At 48.6% G+C, this 19,227-nt stretch overlaps 1 protein-coding gene across 1 annotated transcript in view; it reads left to right on the top strand.

Moving 5' to 3' along the window:
* The window catches only part of OLFML2B (olfactomedin like 2B), a 53,884-nt gene extending 40,095 nt beyond the window's left edge, over positions 1-13,789 (top strand). The window contains exons 6-8 of the mRNA XM_090048428.1: positions 7,106-7,717; positions 8,944-9,120; positions 11,404-13,789. Of these exons, the coding sequence (XP_089904554.1) occupies positions 7,106-7,717; positions 8,944-9,120; positions 11,404-12,005 (1,391 nt within the window). The 3' untranslated portion in view covers positions 12,006-13,789. The remainder of the gene's footprint in view (positions 1-7,105; positions 7,718-8,943; positions 9,121-11,403) is intronic.
* Positions 13,790-19,227: the final 5,438 nt, after the last annotated feature.

The following is a 19,227-nucleotide window of genomic DNA, read 5'->3' as shown; positions in this document are numbered from 1 at the left end:
TCTGTTAAGTTAATTACAATAGCCACTTCAAATAAAATAATCTTTCTCCCTACTATACAGTTGGTCCAGTAAAAGATTTTAGTAAGCACATCTTTCTTCTCATTGTCTTGATTGCAACAACGCTATAAGGGTACTGTTGGATCCTCCCTCTTGGAGAGAATCCAGGACTGGGGGTGGTTTACACCAGTCAGAGACAGGAACAACAAAATGGTCCTGAACCATGAAGATTTTTGTTCTGCTCTCATACCTAAATGGTATCGGCTGCCCTTCAGGTGAGCTTGACCCAGCCCAGTCTTTGGTTGGCTGACTTCTTAAAGGAGCCATTGCAGAAGCTGGCCTGGAGTGAGCTCCGTGGGGATGTAGTAAGGAAGGCTAACTGAACCTTGTCATGCATCCACAGACAATGTCTGTGCAATGTCATGCAGGTCCAAGGAGGTGATCCTCCCCCTCTATATGACATTGGTCAGGCCACAGTTGGAGTATTGCATCCAGCTTTGGGTGCCGCACTTCAGGAGGGATGTTCATTGAGAGGGTCCAGAGGAGGGCCACCCGCATGATCAGGGGGCAGCAGGGCAGGCCCTACGAGGAGATGCTAAAGGACCTGAACCTGTTCAGCCTCCACAAGAGAAGGCTGAGAGGGGAATCTGGTGGCCGTCTACAAACTGGCCAAGGGGGACCAGCAGGCAATGGGAGAGTCCCTGTTCTCCTGAGCACTACTGGGAGTAACAAGGAATAACAGCCATAAGTTGATGGAGAGTAGATTCAGGCTAGACATCAGGAAGCACTACTTCACAGTCAGGGCAGCTAGGATCTGGAACCAACTTCCAAGGGAAGTGGTGCTCGCTCCTACCTTGGGGGTCTTCAGAAGGAGGCTAGATGATCATCTAGCCAGGGTCGTTTGACCCCAGCATCCTTTCCTGCCCCTGGCAGGGGGTCGGACTTGATGATCTGCTTGGGTCCCTTGTGACCCTACTAACTATGAAAGTATGAGCTGGCATGGATGTGAAAGAGAAAGCATTGGGGCATGGGTGGGAGAAGTAAACAGACACTTGAGGCTGTGAAAGAAGAGAATACGGTAGACAGTAGCAATGAGTGGAGAAACAACTTTGTGAAGATACAAGATGCTTGAAGAAACTAGTGAAGACCACGAAAGACCAGGGTGACCCAGTCACAAGGATGGACAAAGCATTTGCCAAGACTGAAGGGAAAAGTGCTAGTGTCAGAGTGGGAAATGGTACTGTAATTAAGGTGCAAGACGGTGGGGTTGTAGGCAAGAATTTTACTTTAAAGGAAGGAAGAAAAGTTCTGGATGTGAGAAACTGATATTTATTTGTACTGAATCTAGAAGCCAGTTCCAAACTGCACTGCGCATTCTACAGACACAGAAGAGAACATCCTCAGAGTCCTCTGCTGTGGAGAAAGATGATGCTACATGGACTAGCAGTTTATTCAACCTTAGTCCTTTAGAAAAGTTCACCTAGTCCATCTTAGCTGAATGCAGATGGAAACAGTGCAACAATAAAAGAAGTGACTCCCCAATCACTTCTTTAGGCACAGACAGGAGTTAGAGGGAAGGGCTGGTGGTGGTGAAGGGACAAGTGGTAGGAGGATAACACTTTCCAAAGTGACTGAGCTCCTTAGGAGTCTAAATCCCATTAACTTTTAATGAAACTCAGGCCTGAAGTTGCTTATGACCTGTTCATTTTTTATGTGTAATACTTTAACCTTAAGCTTAATCAGAGTCAACTCTAGAACACATGGCATTAGCGCAATACAGGTTCAGTTTCTAAGGGACTCTGTTTGAATAAGCAGCTAGTCCATGTAGCATCATCTTGAAAAGAGAAAACTTGAAGAAAACCATGGGAAAGAAAAGCAGTAAGTTTTTCTCATGGCAGAGATTTATATCCACTAGATGTGGCCAAAAACAAGGGTGGGATGGGATATTTTTCTAATATGTTGCATGGTTAAAGCTGAATCACTTGAAGAAGAGCAAAAGAATAGTCCAGATTATGTGGTAGATTCAACAACTGCTACAAACAGTAAGGCCAAAGTCCTATCCATTAAATCACATATGAGGGAACAATTCAGTGTTATTCTAAGGAAAATACACAGTACAATAACTCTGGAGATAAGTAAATATTACAGCTTGTTTTAAGAGTCCAGGATCAGGAACTTTCCAAATAGCAAATGCAACTTCATCACCTGCATTCAGAGTCAAAGCCTGCCTGGCTTGAAGGTACTAAAAATAGATTTCCTGGAAATGTCAGTGAGGACAGACAGCATGTGACATTCCCAAAGGCTGGGGCATCTGGAAGGACATTACAACACATCAGTGATCCTATTTATCAGGAGGAAGAATTCCATGTACCTTACCTGAGAAAGTAAAAAAAAATCCCTCAAAAACCCAGAGTTTTAAAATGTGGAAAGCTGCAAGTATTGCAAAGGTAAAACAATTGGGTAGTAGATGGAACAGAAAAGTCAACTGAAGCGCAGGTGTGTATTGGTACCTGCAAGTTAAATAATGCCAGAAAATGTAAACATTAGTAAATGCCAACTGCTGAAGAGATGGCCCCTAAGTTCTAAGAAGCTGACATATATTCAAAACGTCAAATATGTAAGATTTCAAATTTAATGGAGTCAGACTCCAAGGCAGCGCCAGCATTTGGCCATATTCACTTTAAGCAAAACACTATTTGGTAATTATGTCTTCACTGATATAAACGGTATTTATAATGTATTTTGGGAGAGTTACGAAGTCCTGAAATGAGAGTGGCTGATGTCTCAGTCTTAGACAAGCATCTTATCGAGCACTCCTCAAAATACTGTGAGGTGCAAGGGAAAGACACGTTAGCAGAAAACATGAGTAACCAGGAGCAGATCTCTTTTGGACCCAAACTGAACAAGGAGGTCTTGATTGTTGATCCCAATGCAATAAAAACAAGAACCTGCTCCTCCATATAAAGTGGAGATAACAAGCCAGTTAAATTCTAAAGCTGTCTCTCAATTAAAATAAACCCCTTTAAGTAAGTGGCTGAAAGGATACATTATCTGGCATTCAGACATCAGACACAAATAGGCAGTGGGGAAGATAGAGCCCTGGTCTTATCTTCCCCACCATCTAGCTGTAAAAGAGTGGACTGTCATTAGGCTAGTACTGCTGTCAGCAGAGACATCTCAGAAAGGTTCAGGTGCAGGCCTTCTTCAGAAAGGGCAAGCAGCTGCATACATAATACAATTCCCAAACAAGGAAGAAAGAAACCCAAGCCCATATTGAAGAACAGATGCTGGCAATTGCTTTTGTTGCCTTAAATCCCACATAGACAAGTATGAGAGGAAACACGTGTAGGAACAGACTGCTTGGAAACAAACAAACCCTTTAACTTTCTATGGAATCCAGTATCTGAAGATGAAGCTACAAACTATGATCACTTTGTGGAACATAAAGCGGCTCCATACAGAGCACTAAACAGAACCCATCTAGGACCATTACTGATGCATATGAACTTCCTATTTTGCAGTGCACACAGAAGACATCTTCCAAAGGACCAGAATTTTACATGGAAGCGTATGAACTCTTTGGCTAGGGACAGACATTCAAAAAGCCTGAATTGATTCAATCTTTGCAGGTTAATCTAACCTGGCTAGGTTGAACTGGTTTGTAATTGTACAGACATCCCCTCTGGATGGAGGAAATACCAGCACATGCCTGCAGTGGCTCAGGCTAGAGCCCTTCCACAGTGCTGAGCTGAGGGGGGGCGTGGCCAGGCCTCTGCAGGATGCTTTGATTAGAGAGATGTCTTCCCCTCTCCACCCCCCAACCAGTGAGGGAGCCAGCAAGGAGTCAATAACAGATCATTGAGTTACACAGCAGGGAGTTATACAGGGAGTTGTTAGCATTTATCAGCCCATCAAATAAAAGACTCTCTCGTTAGTTTAAGCTCTTCTTAAACAACTTTTCCCAGGGAAGGAACTGAGGGACATTACCAGGTACCTGTTGATTAGCTCCAAAAAGCCCTAACCCAACACTGTCCTGTCTGCCTTTGTCTTGTCTCCCACAGCACGGACATAGTCACTATGTGGTATTCTAGCTAATGCTGAGAGGTGTCTGTGTAAGGCAGTGGGGTGTGGGGAATCCCTACTTGAGCTGGAGGAAGCCAGACAGATGCCCTGTACCTACAGTCTCTGCTGGAGCTGCAGCCAGGGAGCAGAGGGGCAGGGCCAGCCCTCCTGGGCTGGAGCAGAGAGCTGAGCCTAAACCAGAGTTGCAAAGTATCTGAGATGCTGGGGGACTCTGGTTTAATTTAAACCAGGAAGGGGTCTGGGACAGACATTGCATAAACCGGTTTGACCCAAATCAGTTAAGTCTGATACTACATTCAACCAGGTTTATCTCAAACCAGTTTCAGCCCTTTTCAAACTGGTTTATGTGCACTGAACATCTGTTCTGTTACAGATTTAAACTACTTTCTGATCACTTAAACTGGTTTATGTATAATGTCTGTCCCTAGCCTTTGTGCCATGGGTCATTTTGAATTGACATTTGTATAGTTTTATATAAAGGGACCCCCCAAAGAGAACATTTAATGAAGGGCTGAGTGAGGGGAACAGTGTCTAACTCAAAGGCACCTGACTGGCTTTTCTCACTGCACTGCAAGAGAGAGGGGCATTCAGCAGCTAGTTAGGAATTGGAGTGCATGGAGACCCTTGGAGACTTGATTCTGGAGTAGGGATAATGGTCAGACAGGTTGCTGCGTAACGTGGCATATTCTTGTGGAGTTTTCAGAGTGCTTTACAAAGGAAATCTGCACTGCCATCTTTATTTTAAAGAAAAGGGAACAGTGGTGCATGGGGGGATGCTCTTTGACCAGGGTCACCCAGTAGATCTGTAGCAAAACTGGGAATAGAACCTGTGAGGTACTGTGGTTTCCAACAACCCCAAACAAAACTATTTTAGCATAGCATTTTCTTGCCAGAACAGCAACAGGTAGGTCAGCTAGCCGGAGGTAGCTCTGCCTTTGTACCCAAATGTGAGATGGGCAAGGAAAAAGTGCCTTTTTGGCAAAGACCTTGACTAAAGCTGTTTGCATTCCCCAGCTGCCTATCTGCTCAGGCCCAAGTCCTCCTTGAGAGGAAGAGGTGAGGGTGTTCGATTTCTTTCCAAGATGAGTCAGTAGAATCAAAATTTTGTCACGGGAAGTTTCAGCTTTATAGAAATGGCATGTCACATTTAAAGATCCTGTCTATGGGAAAGTATCCAAGCAGCAGTAGTTTGAAGATAGATTATTTAAGAAGTGAAAAGAGAATTTAGAACAGTTTTGATATGGCATTGTAAGGATGTGTGGTTCTGTCACAATGATGCATCTAACCAGATGCCCTGGGTATTGTTTTTCATAGATTTCATAGACATTAGGGCTGTAAGGGACCTCGGAAGATCATCAAGTCCAGCCCCCGACCTGAAGGGCAGGAAGTCAGCTGTGGTCATAGGATCCCAGCAAGATAAGCATCCAATTTGCTCTTGAAGGTGTTCAGTGTCTGTGCTTGACCCACCTCCGATGGCAGGCTGTTCCAGACCTTGGGGGCTCAGACAGTAAAGAAATTCTTCCTTCTGTTCAGCTTGGAACGGTCTTGTAGTAGTTTATGACCATTCGACCTCGTCATCCCTCGGGGCGCTCTGGTGAACAAACGTTCCCCCAGATCCTAGTGGTAACCCCTGATAAACTTGTAAGTGGCCATCAGATAACCCCTGAGTCTGTGCTTTTCCAGGTTAAAGAGCCCCATGGCTCTCAGCCTGTCGATGTAAGGTCTGTTTTCCTGTTCTCTGATAGTGCGCGTGGCTCTTCTCTGGACTCTCTCAAGCTTCTCCACATTCTTTTTGAATTGTGGAGCCCAAAACTGGATGCAGTACTCCAGCTGCGGCCTCACCAAGGCCGAGTAGAAGGGGAGAATGACGTCCCGGGATTTGCTTGAGAAGCATCTATGGATGCAAGCCAGCGTTTTGGTCGCTTTACTAACTGCAGCATCGCACTGCAGAATCATGTTCATCTTGTGGTCAGTGATGACCCCCAAGTCTCTTTCTTCTGTAGTGCTATCCAACGTAGAACTGCCGAGCCTATAAGGATGCTGCAGGTTCTTCCTCCCAAGGTGGAGAACCTTGCATTTTTTGGTGTTAAACACCATCAGGTTCTCATCCGCCCATTTGCTGAGCCTGTCCAGGTCAGCCTGGATCACCTGCCTGCCTTCTGGTGTGGATGCTTTGCCCCAAAGTTTGGTGTCATCGGCGAACTTGGCCAGTCCACTTCTGACTCCAATGTCCACATCATTAATGAAGATGTTGAACAATATGGGTCCAAGGACAGAGCCTTGGGGGACCCCACTGGTCACAGGACACCATGATGAGTGACTGGCATCAATTACCACCCTCTGGGTCCGACCACGGAGCCAATTCCCCAGCCAGTGGATTGTGGTGGATCCAAGGCCACATTTGGCCAGTTTGGCCAAGAGGTGATCATGGGACACCAGATCAAAAGCTTTTTTGAAGTCAAGATATATGACATCAATCTCTTCTCCCTTGTCCAGGTGATAGGTCACCTGGTCGTAGAAGGAGATGAGATTGGTCAAGCAAGACCTACCCACAACAAACCCGTGCTGGCTATCCCTCAGTATGTTGTCGTCAGCCAGTCCATTAAGGATGGCCTCTTTAATACACTTTCCTAAGATCTTCCCCGGGATAGAAGTCAGACTGATGGGCCTATAGTTAGCTGGATCCACTTTTCTCCCTTTTTTGAAGATAGGCACCATATTAGCCTTCTTCCAGCCTTCCAGCACTACACCAGAGCGCCAGGAGTTGTTGGGCAGCTGTAGATGGGTAGCATGCCCTAGAGAGCATGGTGGTGAGAGCCCCTCATGGAATGGCTTGTGTAGTGTGCACTAGATGTTTCTGGAAGCCTGGACAGTACTGAGCATTGGTTTTCTGACCAGCTCCACCCCTAAGTGCTCCTAACATGATCCAGTTCTGTCTTCCATGCATCTCCACCCTCACTGTGGGCAGGGGATTGGAGCACAGCTCCTGACAGAGCCCATGACACTTGTTTTCTGTGTTTGGCAGAGGATGAGTTTTTCAGCGGGGACAACACCGTAGATTTGCTGATTGAAGATCAGCTCTTGAGGCACAATGACAACAATTTTCACAGCTTCAAGAGAAAGTCTGCTCCACTGGGAGGGCAACCAGAACTCACGGACATCGACCCCATAGTGGGGTACAGCACGCAACCCACCCCTGCCACTGTAGCCCCAGCCACAGCTACTTTGCCATTGTCCTCTGAGGTCACATCCCCCTCCACTCAACCAACACCACCACTTACCACCGAAATCCAGCTCCCTACTGTGCCAGAGAACACCACTGTCAAAGCAGCCATTGTCACAAGCGAGCCAGTAGATGAGCTGGCCAGTTGGCCAGCAACCACCAGGGCCCAAATCAGCACACCAGTACCTACCACCTCAGAGAACATGCACACAACCAACACTGATCAACCCACAGCTGCTATCACTACCACCATGGTCCAAACCTCCATCACAGCTGAGACTAGCACAGCTGCCACAATGAGTAAGGAGTCCAGTACTACTGTACAAGTGACTGCCCCTCCAACACCAACCAGCTCTGGGCTTCCTGCAACCCCAAAACAGACCTTGGAGGAAGAAGATGTGAGGAACATCATTGGTGAGTCCTTTCTTGTTGTGTCTCTGGGTGCTTTTTGGTTGACTAGTTGGTGGAAGACCTGCCAGATGGGCCTGGCTGTGGATGGGATGGGATATGTGGAAATCAGGTGTGGGCAAGCTCCAGTGTTTTAAATGATTGCTCTTTTATGATTGACAGAAAACAAGGACAAGAGGTATTTCAGGGTAGCAGGGGCATGGCAGCAGCTGGGGAAAAGTTTCAAAGTTAGATTTTCTTTGAAAACAAATAGTTGTTTTTAGAGAAGAGATAAGACTACATGGAAAGAGCCTTTGCAGCCATCAGTTTAATTATCTGAGGGTGCTGTCTCCATTGAAAATGGTTAGGAATTATGTCCCCCTACCCCTCTTTAAAATGGTTAGGAATTATGTCTGCCCATAGCTGATGTCAATCATTAGACATTTACTGGCTTAGCCAGGAGCTTTATGCACCAACCTGTTAAATTTTTCAAATGTCTATGGCCCTGGGACCCCTGTGGGGTAGAGCTGTGGAGTTCATGGTATCCCATGAAATATTTCAGCCACAGGTCTCAGTAGCCAGTGCAAAGTTGTGGAGGGGACTGTGCAGAGCTCAAGACAGTAGCTAGCACTCAGAGTAGGGGCTGGGCCTTTCTGAAGCAAGGACTAGGTTCTTAGTTATGAGCACTATCGAGCAGAGCCTGAGACCCCAGTTCCTAGAGGGTCAGGGCCACTCCCTGATGCGAGGCCTCCAAGGACAAGTGCCCAGGCCTAGCAAACAGCATTGGGTGCCAGGACTGAGCTACCAAGGGGCTAGGTGCTTGAGCAGAGAAGCACTGACAAAGCTGGCAGGAAGCCCAGGGTTGGGTTTGCAAGGGTCTGTGGGTTGGGACCAGGCAGAGTTGCTAAAGAGAGATTATGTATGGTACTTGCACAAACAATAGGCCAGTCTTTCTGTTCTGCTTCAGCTGTGCAAACTGTGACGTTAGAGAGCCTGCTGCATTTTGCTGGCAGGAGCACATGGGCGGACACGCTTGGCTTCTGCTTGTGCCACAGGGGCGTGAATACTGTTGGGATGTAGCTTCATAACAGGAGGGCTGAGCATTAGGGAACACAGGCCTTTTGCATTAATTTTCCAGAGCCTTGAGCTGCACAAAATAGGATCTCACTTACGTGCCTGAGTTCTACCCAGCAGGCATCTGTTGGGTGGAACAGTGTCTGGCCTTAAAGTTTCAGTCCTTTTCTCTTCCCTAGGACGATGCAAAGACACTCTCTCCACCATCTCAGGGCCCATTACCCAGAACACCTACGGGCGGAACGAAGGGGCTTGGATGAAGGACCCTTTAGCTAAAGAGGAGCGAATCTATGTTACAAACTACTACTATGGGAACACGCTGGTGGAGTTCCGAAACCTGGAGAATTTCAAGCAAGGTAGGACCTGTGCAGGGTGGGGCTGGTTTCCACATCCTCCTACATCCCCTGTCCCTGTGCTGAGACTGCTTCACAGTGCCAGTCCTCTGCACAGGCTGATTTATCCTTGCCCCTATTGCATGCAAGAACCCTGGACTGCTCCATCATGCCCTGGTGTCTGTCCCAGCTGAGTGATGTGAGGGGCCATCTCTTTGTTCCTTGTGCATACTGGGCCTCACACACTGAGGTCCTGGTCCACAGTGAGGGCTGTGATGTGGTGCAAACAACAGTGATCATCAGACTCAGGTTGCTTCATCTTAGCTGGGTGGATCTGCCTAATGTGGTGCCATTTAGGGCATCAATCCTCCTGTCTCGGAGAAACCAAATTTTGCGGGTTGTCCCAGTGTTGCTTTTATATCCTGGCAGAATGGTTAAGGGGTCTCTCCATGGGTCTGGAGGTGTGTATTCAAGCCCTGCTCTGGGCTTGTGTGAAGTCCAGCTCCAGTTAATCCAGGAGGAGTCAAGGATGGCTATCGCTGGTGCTGGTCACATCACTCTGAGTGCCATTGGCTACAGATACTAATGTGGTGTTGGGGCTGCCAGGCCCAGGTGGACCTTGACCTTTAATAAACTGCCTTCTAGAGTGAAACATCTTGTGGATAAATGTTTCATAGTTTCTAGGGTCGGAAGAGACCTGAGCAGATCATCTAGTCCGACCCCCTGCCATGGCAGGAAAGAGTACTGGGGTCAAACGACCCCAGCAAAGTGTTCACCTAACCTCCTCTTAAAGACCCCCAGGATAGGAGCCTGCACCACTTCTCTTGGAAGCTGGTTCCAGACCCTAGCCACCCTGACCGTGAAGTAGCGCCTCCTGATATCTAACCTAACCTACCCTCTGCCAGCTTGTGACCGTTATTCCTGGTCACTCCTGGCGGTGCTTGGGGGAACAGGGACTCCCCCAGTGCCTGCTGGTCCCCCCTGACTAGTTTATAACAGGCCACAAGATCCCCCCTCAGCCTTCTCTTTTGGAGGCTGAACAGGTTCAGGTCCCGCAGCCTCTCCTCATAGGGCCTGCCCTGCTGTCCCCTGATCATGCGAGTGGCCCTCCTCTGGACCCTCTCCATGCTGTCCACATCCCTCTTGAAGTGCGGCGCCCAGAACTGGACGCAGTACTCCCGCTGCGGCCTGACCAGTGCCGCATAGAGGGGGAGGATCACCTCTTTGGACCTGCTCGAGATGCATCTGTGGATGCATGACAATGTGCGGTTGGCCTTCCTGACCGCATCCCCACACTGCCGGCCTATGTTCATCTTGGAGTCAATGATGACCCCAAGGTCCTTTTCCGCCTCCATGCTGACAAGAGGGGAGTTCCCCAACCTGTAGGTATGGTGCCGGTTGTTCCTCCCGAGGTGCATCACCTTGCACTTGTCTGTGTTGAATCCCATCCTATTCTCATCCACCCACCCTTGTAACCTGTCTAGGTCTGATTGTAGCCTGTTGCTTCCTTCCAGTGTGCCCACATCCCCCCACTTCTTAGTGTCATCAGCAAATTTGAACAGGGTGCTTTTTACCCCCTCATCCAAATCGCTGATGAAGATGTTGAACAGTGCGGGCCCAAGGACCGAGCCCTGCGGGACCCCACTGCCCACATCCTTCCAGGTTGAGAAGGACCCATCCACTACCACCCTCTGGGTGCGGCCCTCCAGCCAGTTGGGGACCCATTTGACTGTGTTGGTGTTTACACCACAGCCCCCCAGTTTCTTAATGAGAACGGGGTGAGAGACAGTGTCAAAAGCCTTCCGGAAGTCCAGGAAGACTATGTCCACTGCTACCCCTGCATCTAATGATCTGGTGATCTGATCGTAAAAGGCCACCAGGTTGGTCTGACAGGACCTGCCACTGATGAACTTGTATTATGGATCAGGAGGTGTTCAGATGGGGAATAGAGAAGCAGTTATGATACTAGTTTAGTATGGCTTAGTAGAATGTGGTGCAGAGAGTCAAGGCAGTAATGGAGCCACTGCTCCAGTTCAGCTCCCATGATATTAGAGAAGGGGAGTATCAATCCACCAGTCCAGGTGAGAGAAACTGGCCCTCCTCTCCTGGGAGGTTCAGCAGAGAGTCACTGTATTCCAGGGGCAGTGCATGTTGATTTGTGTCAGCAACTGGACTGTGATTCATGTAGGCAACTTGTGAAGGATGGCAAGGGGCAGCTGAGAGTGGAGAGAAGGGGGGTGGCTCCAGTGAGTGGGGAATTGAGGGGATGGCTCAGGGCTTAATCAGTGTAATGTGTGTCCTTTTTAGGCCGCTGGAGCAACTCCTACAAACTCCCATACAGTTGGATTGGAACGGGCCATGCTGTCTACAATGGCTCTTTCTATTACAACCGGGCCTTCACGCGCAACATCATTAAGTATAACCTGAAGCAGAGGTATGTGGCTGCCTGGGCTATGCTGCATGATGTGGCCTATGAGGAGTCCACGCCGTGGCGGTGGCGGGGCCACTCTGATGTGGACTTTGCTGTGGATGAGAATGGCCTGTGGGTCGTTTACCCAGCCATTAGCTATGATGGCTTCAACCAGGAGGTCATTGTTCTGAGCAAACTGAATGCGATGGACCTGAGCACCCAGAAGGAGACCACATGGAGGACAGGCCTGAGGAAGAACTTCTATGGGAACTGCTTCGTCATCTGTGGTGTCCTTTATGCTGTGGACAGCTACAACAAGAAGAACGCCAACATCTCTTATGCCTTTGACACACACACCAACACGCAGATCATCCCCCGGCTACTCTTTGAGAATGAGTACTCCTACACCACCCAGATAGACTATAATCCTAAGGATCGTCTCCTCTATGCCTGGGACAATGGTCACCAAGTCACTTACCATGTGATCTTTGCATACTGAGACAGCAGTGATGGAGACTCTTAAAGGGCCACTAGCACCTTTTATTATTATTATAATTATAATTATTATTTTGTACAAATCAAAGAGTAAATGATGTTCTTTTTTTTTTAAAGGTGGATTGTAGATCAGTCCACAGGCCAGAATCAACCCCTTTATTTTTTGGTGTAACCTTGCTTCTGTTTTATGCTGAGAATGCTGCCTCTTGTCCCATACAGAAGGATATTCCTTTGTTGTCAGTCTGAATAGGGGTGGCTCCTCCTGGAAAGACAGAATCCTATTTCCTTTATAATTGTTCATGAAAAGGTTGTGATGGAAAAGGGTGAAACATGAATACAGCTACAGTTACTTTTTAAATAAAAAATACATAGTAAAAATGAATAAAAAATAGACTTTTGGCTTAGCACCAGTGTATCTGAGGCAAGGTGCTTGCAAGTCCTTTTCTCCTGGAGATTGCTAATACGTTGTCTTATGTTGGTTCTTGTCTTCACTGAATTAGCTTTGTGACCATTTTGTCACATTGATGTGTTTCTCATTCATTTTCAGCACTGCCTGGTCCTCCTCATGAATGGAGGTCTGGGAGCCAGCATTGCTATAAATCATTTCTCGAATTCTATGCAATTACCATAGGTCTGCTGCTTCCTTTTTGCAGGCTCTGCTCGCTTCCTGCCTGTGCCCAGACCATGCACACATGTGCAAGAGCAGAGCTCCCATTAGTGTAGATTCTTACACACGCCCCAATGGTGCAATGGAGCGCTGCCGGGGTGACCAGAATGTGTCAAGGGGAGAGCCAGCCTGGTGGGTCTTTCCAGCAGCAGAAGGGAGCTGCACTGTAAATTTGTAGATACTTTTTTAACCGCAGACAGACACCCAGTGTTTGCTTTGTCTTGGATCTGGGCAGAAGCTCAGCTTTGACTCCTGGTCAAGTGCAGGACAGTAAAACCCAAGAGCCAAGCAGTGTTGACACCATCTGCAGTCACAGGGACTTCCATCCCTGCTTTGAGGGTGTTGTGTCCTAACAGCTCCCCTCCCCTTTTGGCTGCACCTGGGCACACGGGAAGCCCAGGAGGCTGCTTTGTGAAGAACTTCACTAGACAATCTGCCTACTGTAGTGTCCCCAGTTCATGTCCGAGGCTTGCTTCTGGCCTGGGATGGCCTTTTTCTGTAACCCATGCCCCATTTTGCAGACTTGGTATTGCAAGTCAGCCATTCTGGAGCCCCTGTACTCTTTATTGCATTCTTTCAGTAATAAACATTCAAGCACCTTTGCATTTGTTTGGGGCAGTTTTGGGGACGGGTGCTTTTATTCATCACATGGCAACACAAATAAGCTGAAAACAACAGCAAGGAGTGCTCATTTGTGCAAGGTGGGACTGAGATGGACCCAAGAACAGGAAACTGAGATCCCACTCATCTCTGGATGCTAGGACCACTTGGAAGTCAGTTCATCTGACAATCACCTTGGGGACATAGGGACTAATGGCACATTTTAAATTGGATATGGGGAAATAGGTCAATGTGTTACCTGATTTTATTACTGAGCAAATGAATGTTAGAGCAGTGTATGTGGAGAATAAGGTGGTAATACGCGGGGTATATAATGGGGTGTTAATTCCAGTTAATGTGTGTATGATCTAAATGTTAGGCACAAAGACAATATGGTAAAGGTTCAGTTTATAATGGTTCCAGCAAAATTAGTTCCCATTATTGAGTTAAGAACATGTAATGCTTTGAATTTAATAAACAGAATAGACTTTCTTGATTAGCCAATGAATAGCAATATAAAACAGTTTCATGATGCTTTTTAATGGTAGAAGGAAGCTGTCCACTGAGCACAAAATAGAACCAAACACTCCAACTATTCATGCTCCTAGGAACGTTCCCTTTGCTTTAAGAAATAAAAGTAACTAGACAGATTTGTTGTTTTGGATATAATAGAAAAAAATAGAAGAACCAACAGCTTGGATTCATCCCATGCCAAGCAACAGTAGGGACCAACAGCTTGGGCTTATAGCAGAAAGATGGCTCTTCAAGATTGTGTCTAGATCCTAAACAAACAGATCCATCAAAAAGGAATACTTTTTAATTCCTTCCAGATGAGGCTTTTGGAAACATAGCAGAAGCATTTCCAAATGATTGATAAGAATAGCTGAAAAAGGGACTAGTCGATACACCTTCCGGAAGACAGAGGCATTTCAGAAAATATTTAACCATAGCAGATAGATTATCCAGAAACTATGACAACAGAAAAGATGACCAAGTTTCAGAGTCAGATATACTGCATATTACTCGTACCAAAAGAACACATCCAGTGTCAGATAAAATGTAGGCAGTCATTGCAGAAGCTATGGCTTAGAATGACAAAACATGCTGGGCAAGGATTTTTGTGGGTGACATCTTTTATTTTTCAGGATAGACTCAGACAAGCTTCCCAATACACTGTATTCAAAAGCTTGACTTAAGTTGTTCCCAACCATGTAGCTGGTTCATAAAAAAGGTATCACCCCCCCTGCCCCCAATATCTTGGCCTTTCCCATATTTCCTGGACCATCAAGGCTACAACATCAATCCAACACTACCAATTAAAAAAATGGATGCTTGTGCTCGGTACTGGGTGGCCTCCAGAACACAAACCAAGCCCCTCTTATCAATTCCAAGGAGAGCTTCTGGTACTGAATATCAGGGCTCAAGACCTATTGTTGCAAAGGTGTTACAGAAAGCAAGGGCTGTCTGGATGTTAAGAAATACAGAAGGATCTGGGATGCTCTGTACTAGTCCAGTATGAATGTGGATTTTGAAGAAGCTGTAAAAGCTTACACAACATGTCAGCTACAGCTGAACACAGAGGAAAGAGCCCATGACAGTCACAGAGGCCCCATGGTACCAAATGACCAGTGACATATTCATGCATGAAGTAATCTACAAGCAGTACATCACTGTTCCTGCTACTGAGAAATTGCATTGCTAGCAAACACAACACCAAGTCATATCATTACACAGATAAAATTGTGCTTTTGCAAACATAGGAGTGCCAGAATAAAAAATGATACTGGTACCCAGCCTGTGAAGGGCTCTGGTGCTGTGCTGAGGCTGGGAGCGCCCATCAGCTGCCTGGCACTCCAGTGCACTTCCTGAGGCTGGGCACACTGGACACTTGGCTTATTCATTGGCAACTGGCAACTCTTTCCCAACCCCCCTCCCTTTCCCCCCCAAAAAAACCCAAACCAAAACAAAAAACCATTAACCATCTCTGTGGTGCTGTGCGGCAGGGCCAGCACAAGGACTTACTTGCCACCCTAGGCAGCCTTCAGACATTTCCTTTGGTAGATTTTTTGCTGCCAATATGCCAGTGGGGGCCATGCCAAAAATCATCCCAGAAGAGGTGCACCCTTTGTTCTGGCTCCCAGCACTTCAGCGAGCCCCAAGTCGCAACACAAGCAGCTGCTTCCAGGGGGCATGTCCCAGGTTATTTGGCCACACAGCCCCTTCAGTTGGCTTCCCCACGCAGTGCCCGGCAGGCAGTATACACTGGCAGGGGGTGGTACTTTAGTGAAGTCCCACTGGCTCTCAGGCAGGAATCTTGCTCTCACTCCAGGGACAAGGGAAGGTGGTGGTGGGGTCCACGCACTCATCACTGGCCACGTGGCTGAAGCCCAAGTGCTGGGCCCACAGAAAGTTTCTCAGGGCTGTCTCCATCCACTCCCAGACCAAGTAGCTGCACTGCACCCAGCTCTGCAGGATGAAGGTGCTCAAGTTACCAAAGATCTTACCAGGACTGTCCCCAGCCAGGCAGCCAGGTCCATTGTTTCACCCCTGCAACCAAAGCAATGCTTCCTTGGCTGGACTGCAGGTATCCCAGCGTGGCCGGCCCTCCGTTGCACTCCTGCCTCCTTCCGGCTTCACGGAGCATGATGAAGCTCCAGTAACAATTTGTGTTAAACAGGCCCTTGATGCACAGCTTGCCCCACCCGGCTGCTGGAGCCTATTGGGTGACTGAATTGACCGGAGGGGCCTTGTCTTGAGTTGTTGACCCTGAGGCCTTTTTAGGGGAAGATGGGGAGAAGCAGGCAGTGGTGGGGTCAGGGAGGTCAGCAATAATTGTCTGCTTTACTTCATGTCTGCAACCTGCCATCTCCCCAGGATGAACTGCTCCATGAAAGAGAGAAAGAAGCTGTGTGGCCTCCACACCCAACCTCCAAGGCATCACATGGGGTCCGCTGAGGCCTGCCAGGTGCTGCTGCTCTTTGACCCTGTCCTTCTCTCTGCCTGTTCCCCATGGTATGCAGGGCGCAGGCTGGGGAGGCAGGGGAGGACCCGCCTGTGAGGGTGGGAGAAGGGGGGCTGCACAGCTGCAAATTATTACTAAGCAGCTGCTTTCAGGGACTGGGCAAGGCTTTGCAGAAAGTGGCTGATTAATGCTAATTGAGGTGGCGGAGTGAAAGTTTGGCTTTGGCAGAGCCCCAGGCTGCTGCAGCTCCCCACTGCATATAGTCAGACCTCCTTGTGGGGCCTTCCACTCTCAATCACTGGGTAATGTGGGAATAAGTTGTCCCCACCTCTCCTCCCCACCCCCAGAAAAAAAAAGAGCATCCCATTTCCAAGCAGAGAGGAGGAGGCAGCCTTCTGAGAGTGCCCGTGTTGGTGAGCGAGATGGCACCTGTGGCTTGCTAGGCTGCAAGCGGGTGAAGCAGGGCCCAAGGCATAGTCCTGGGAGGGGAGAAGACATGCTCCGTGCTTGCCTCAGGCTATGGAGAAAGAGCTGGGGCATCTGCTGGGCAACACCACTACCAGAAGCAGCAGCCTGTGCAGAATATTGGGAACAGACCATATAGAAAAGTTGGATTGGAGACACGATGAAGACTCTGCTGGGCTTTGACAGTCACTTGCTGGTGCCCAGCACCTGTGACTGGAAAGAGCGGATGGTGGGTTGGCTTCCTGGCCTCTTGCAGAGCCACTGCCCTGACGTGTGGGTATGGGCAAAATCAGCTGCCTTTGACTTATTTCTCCTGCTTTCTGTGGTCAGAATTAAGGCCTGAGCTAAAGAGGTAGTGACCTCAGCCAGCGTGGCTCGTTGCTACTGGCTTTTTGGATGCCTTGGGTGGGGGGGACATGTTTTTGAAATAACTTTATTCTTCCCCTGTCAAGAGGTCAACCGCTGAGGCATGAGAATGCCTCGAGATCTTGCATAACTTTGGCTGGCACTGACAGTTTGGGGATATACACGGGCCACTAAAAATACTGAGCTCCTGAGCCCGGCTAGGGTCTCAAAGTCCCAAAGGCACAGTCATGCCCTCGTCTTCCCATCTGCAGCTCCCTGCCTTTCACTGGGGCCTTGCTAGTGTCTTGTCACTGTAGTGGGCAGCATCTCTGAGTTTGAGCAGGAGCACTGGAAAATGTGGTTTCTTCAGGCCTAGCTCAAACTGCAATGCTGGGCTGATACTTTGTAGAAACAGGTTTTCATGAGCTCCCCACCTCCACTGCTGCCCCTGGCCTGGGTTTCTGGGCCTGCTGATGGTACCTTGGAAACAGCCCATCTCATAGCTTATCTCATAGCTTTGCTGTATAGTGCGTGGCTAAGTACAGACAGTCAAAAAGCCGGAGGCTGAATCGAGTCAGTCTTTGCAGGTTAGTCTAAACTGCACAGATTAAATTGAAACATAAGTGAACAGACATTTGGAGAGGGGCAGAGATTCCCCTCCTTCCCCCCAGGCAGGGGGAACGGAGCTGAGGCTTGCTGGGGGGCAGACGTCAGGACAGAGGAGAGTCTGAGTCATCCCAGGAGAAGCTGATTCCCCACCTGGGGTTGGAGGTGTGTAATCAGGGACACAGGTACCCAGGGAAAGGAGAGGGGTTGGTAAGCTAGCTGGGAGCTGGGAGAAGCTGGCTGGTCAGCAGGGATCTGGGTTTTCTGTTTCCCACGGAAAACAGAGAAAACCATGGATTCCCTGTTTTTATTGGAGAAAACACGGATTTCCCTTTTTAGCAGAGAAATCTGCAGATTCTCCACTTTTGCAGAGCTCTTGCAGGCTGGCCCAGCTCCAGCCTGCAAGAGTGGATTGCAGAAAGGGCGGGAACCTGGCTGGAGGTGGGGGGGCGGGGGGGCCTGAGCCTCTGAGGCAGCCAAGGCGGACTCAGGCTCACACTCGTCCTTCTCAGCTGGGAGCGGGGCCAGGGGGTGAGGGCAGGGATGCTCCTCTCTGGAGGCTTTGCGGGCAAGCGATGTGGGGCGCAGTGTGGTGGTGCCCGCCATGTGCAGGCCACCCACATGCCACCTGGCCAGCTGCCCAGGGGAGGGGGAGAGGGAGGCTGGCATGCGGCCGGAGCACAGCTCTATAGCCGGCTCTGCAGCCAGGGCAAGGGATAGGGGCACGGGGGAGCTCACAAGCAGTGGTTGCTGCGCTTACCTGGAGGCCCGTGATGGCGGTGATGGCTGCTGCCTCCAAAACCTCCTGCTGCCACCGCGGAGCTGTGCCCAGAGCTGTGGGCAGCTGGCTGGACGGCATGTGTACGGCCCACACATGGCGGGCACCACCACACTCCGCCCCGCATCACTTGCCTGCAAAGAGTCACGCTCCCAATTTCTTGATCTACCCCCACCCCAGCACCTTCCCTTTCCCTCCCCCTGCCCGCCCCTTCTCCCCATACAATTACCTACTGGGGTGGGTGTCAGTGTCTGTGTCTGCGGGGCGGTTGCAAGGGACACCAGGAATGCTGCTGAGACTGGGGGGGGGGGGGGGAGTGAGGGGCATCAGCACTGGGAGGGGCTGTGGGGGACCTTTAATTTTTATCATGAATTTAGGGTTTTTAATCAGAGAATTTGCAATTATTAACTGGAGAAAAAAATTGCTGGGGGGGACAGAGGGGACAGTTTTAAAGTGTTATAACCAGATGAATGGAATCATTGAGGTTGTTTGATGCAAGTGGGACCACCTAGTGTGGTGGAATAGTCATATATGGTTGCAGTTGTAAATTCTATTCAAATTGTTGGTCTTACTATTTTATTTATAATAATTTTTTTTCCTTCTCTTGATTAATCATTTCTTTTCTGTATATAGTTGAGTATAATAAATAAACCCATTGGTTTATTGGACATTAAAGTAAATGCTTGGGCAGTGAGGGTGAGGGACACATGGGGTTACATAGGCTAATGTGCATTGACATGTACGTGTAGATGCTTCCAAAGTGTTCGTCTCTCAAAAACCTGTGTCCATATGCTAAGAGTGCC

This window comes from Crocodylus siamensis, chromosome 5 (assembly GCF_052110815.1).
Source record: "Crocodylus siamensis isolate JL-2025a chromosome 5, ASM5211081v1, whole genome shotgun sequence".
NCBI lineage: Eukaryota > Metazoa > Chordata > Crocodylia > Crocodylidae > Crocodylus > Crocodylus siamensis.
This window is presented reverse-complemented; position numbering and strand designations above follow the sequence as displayed.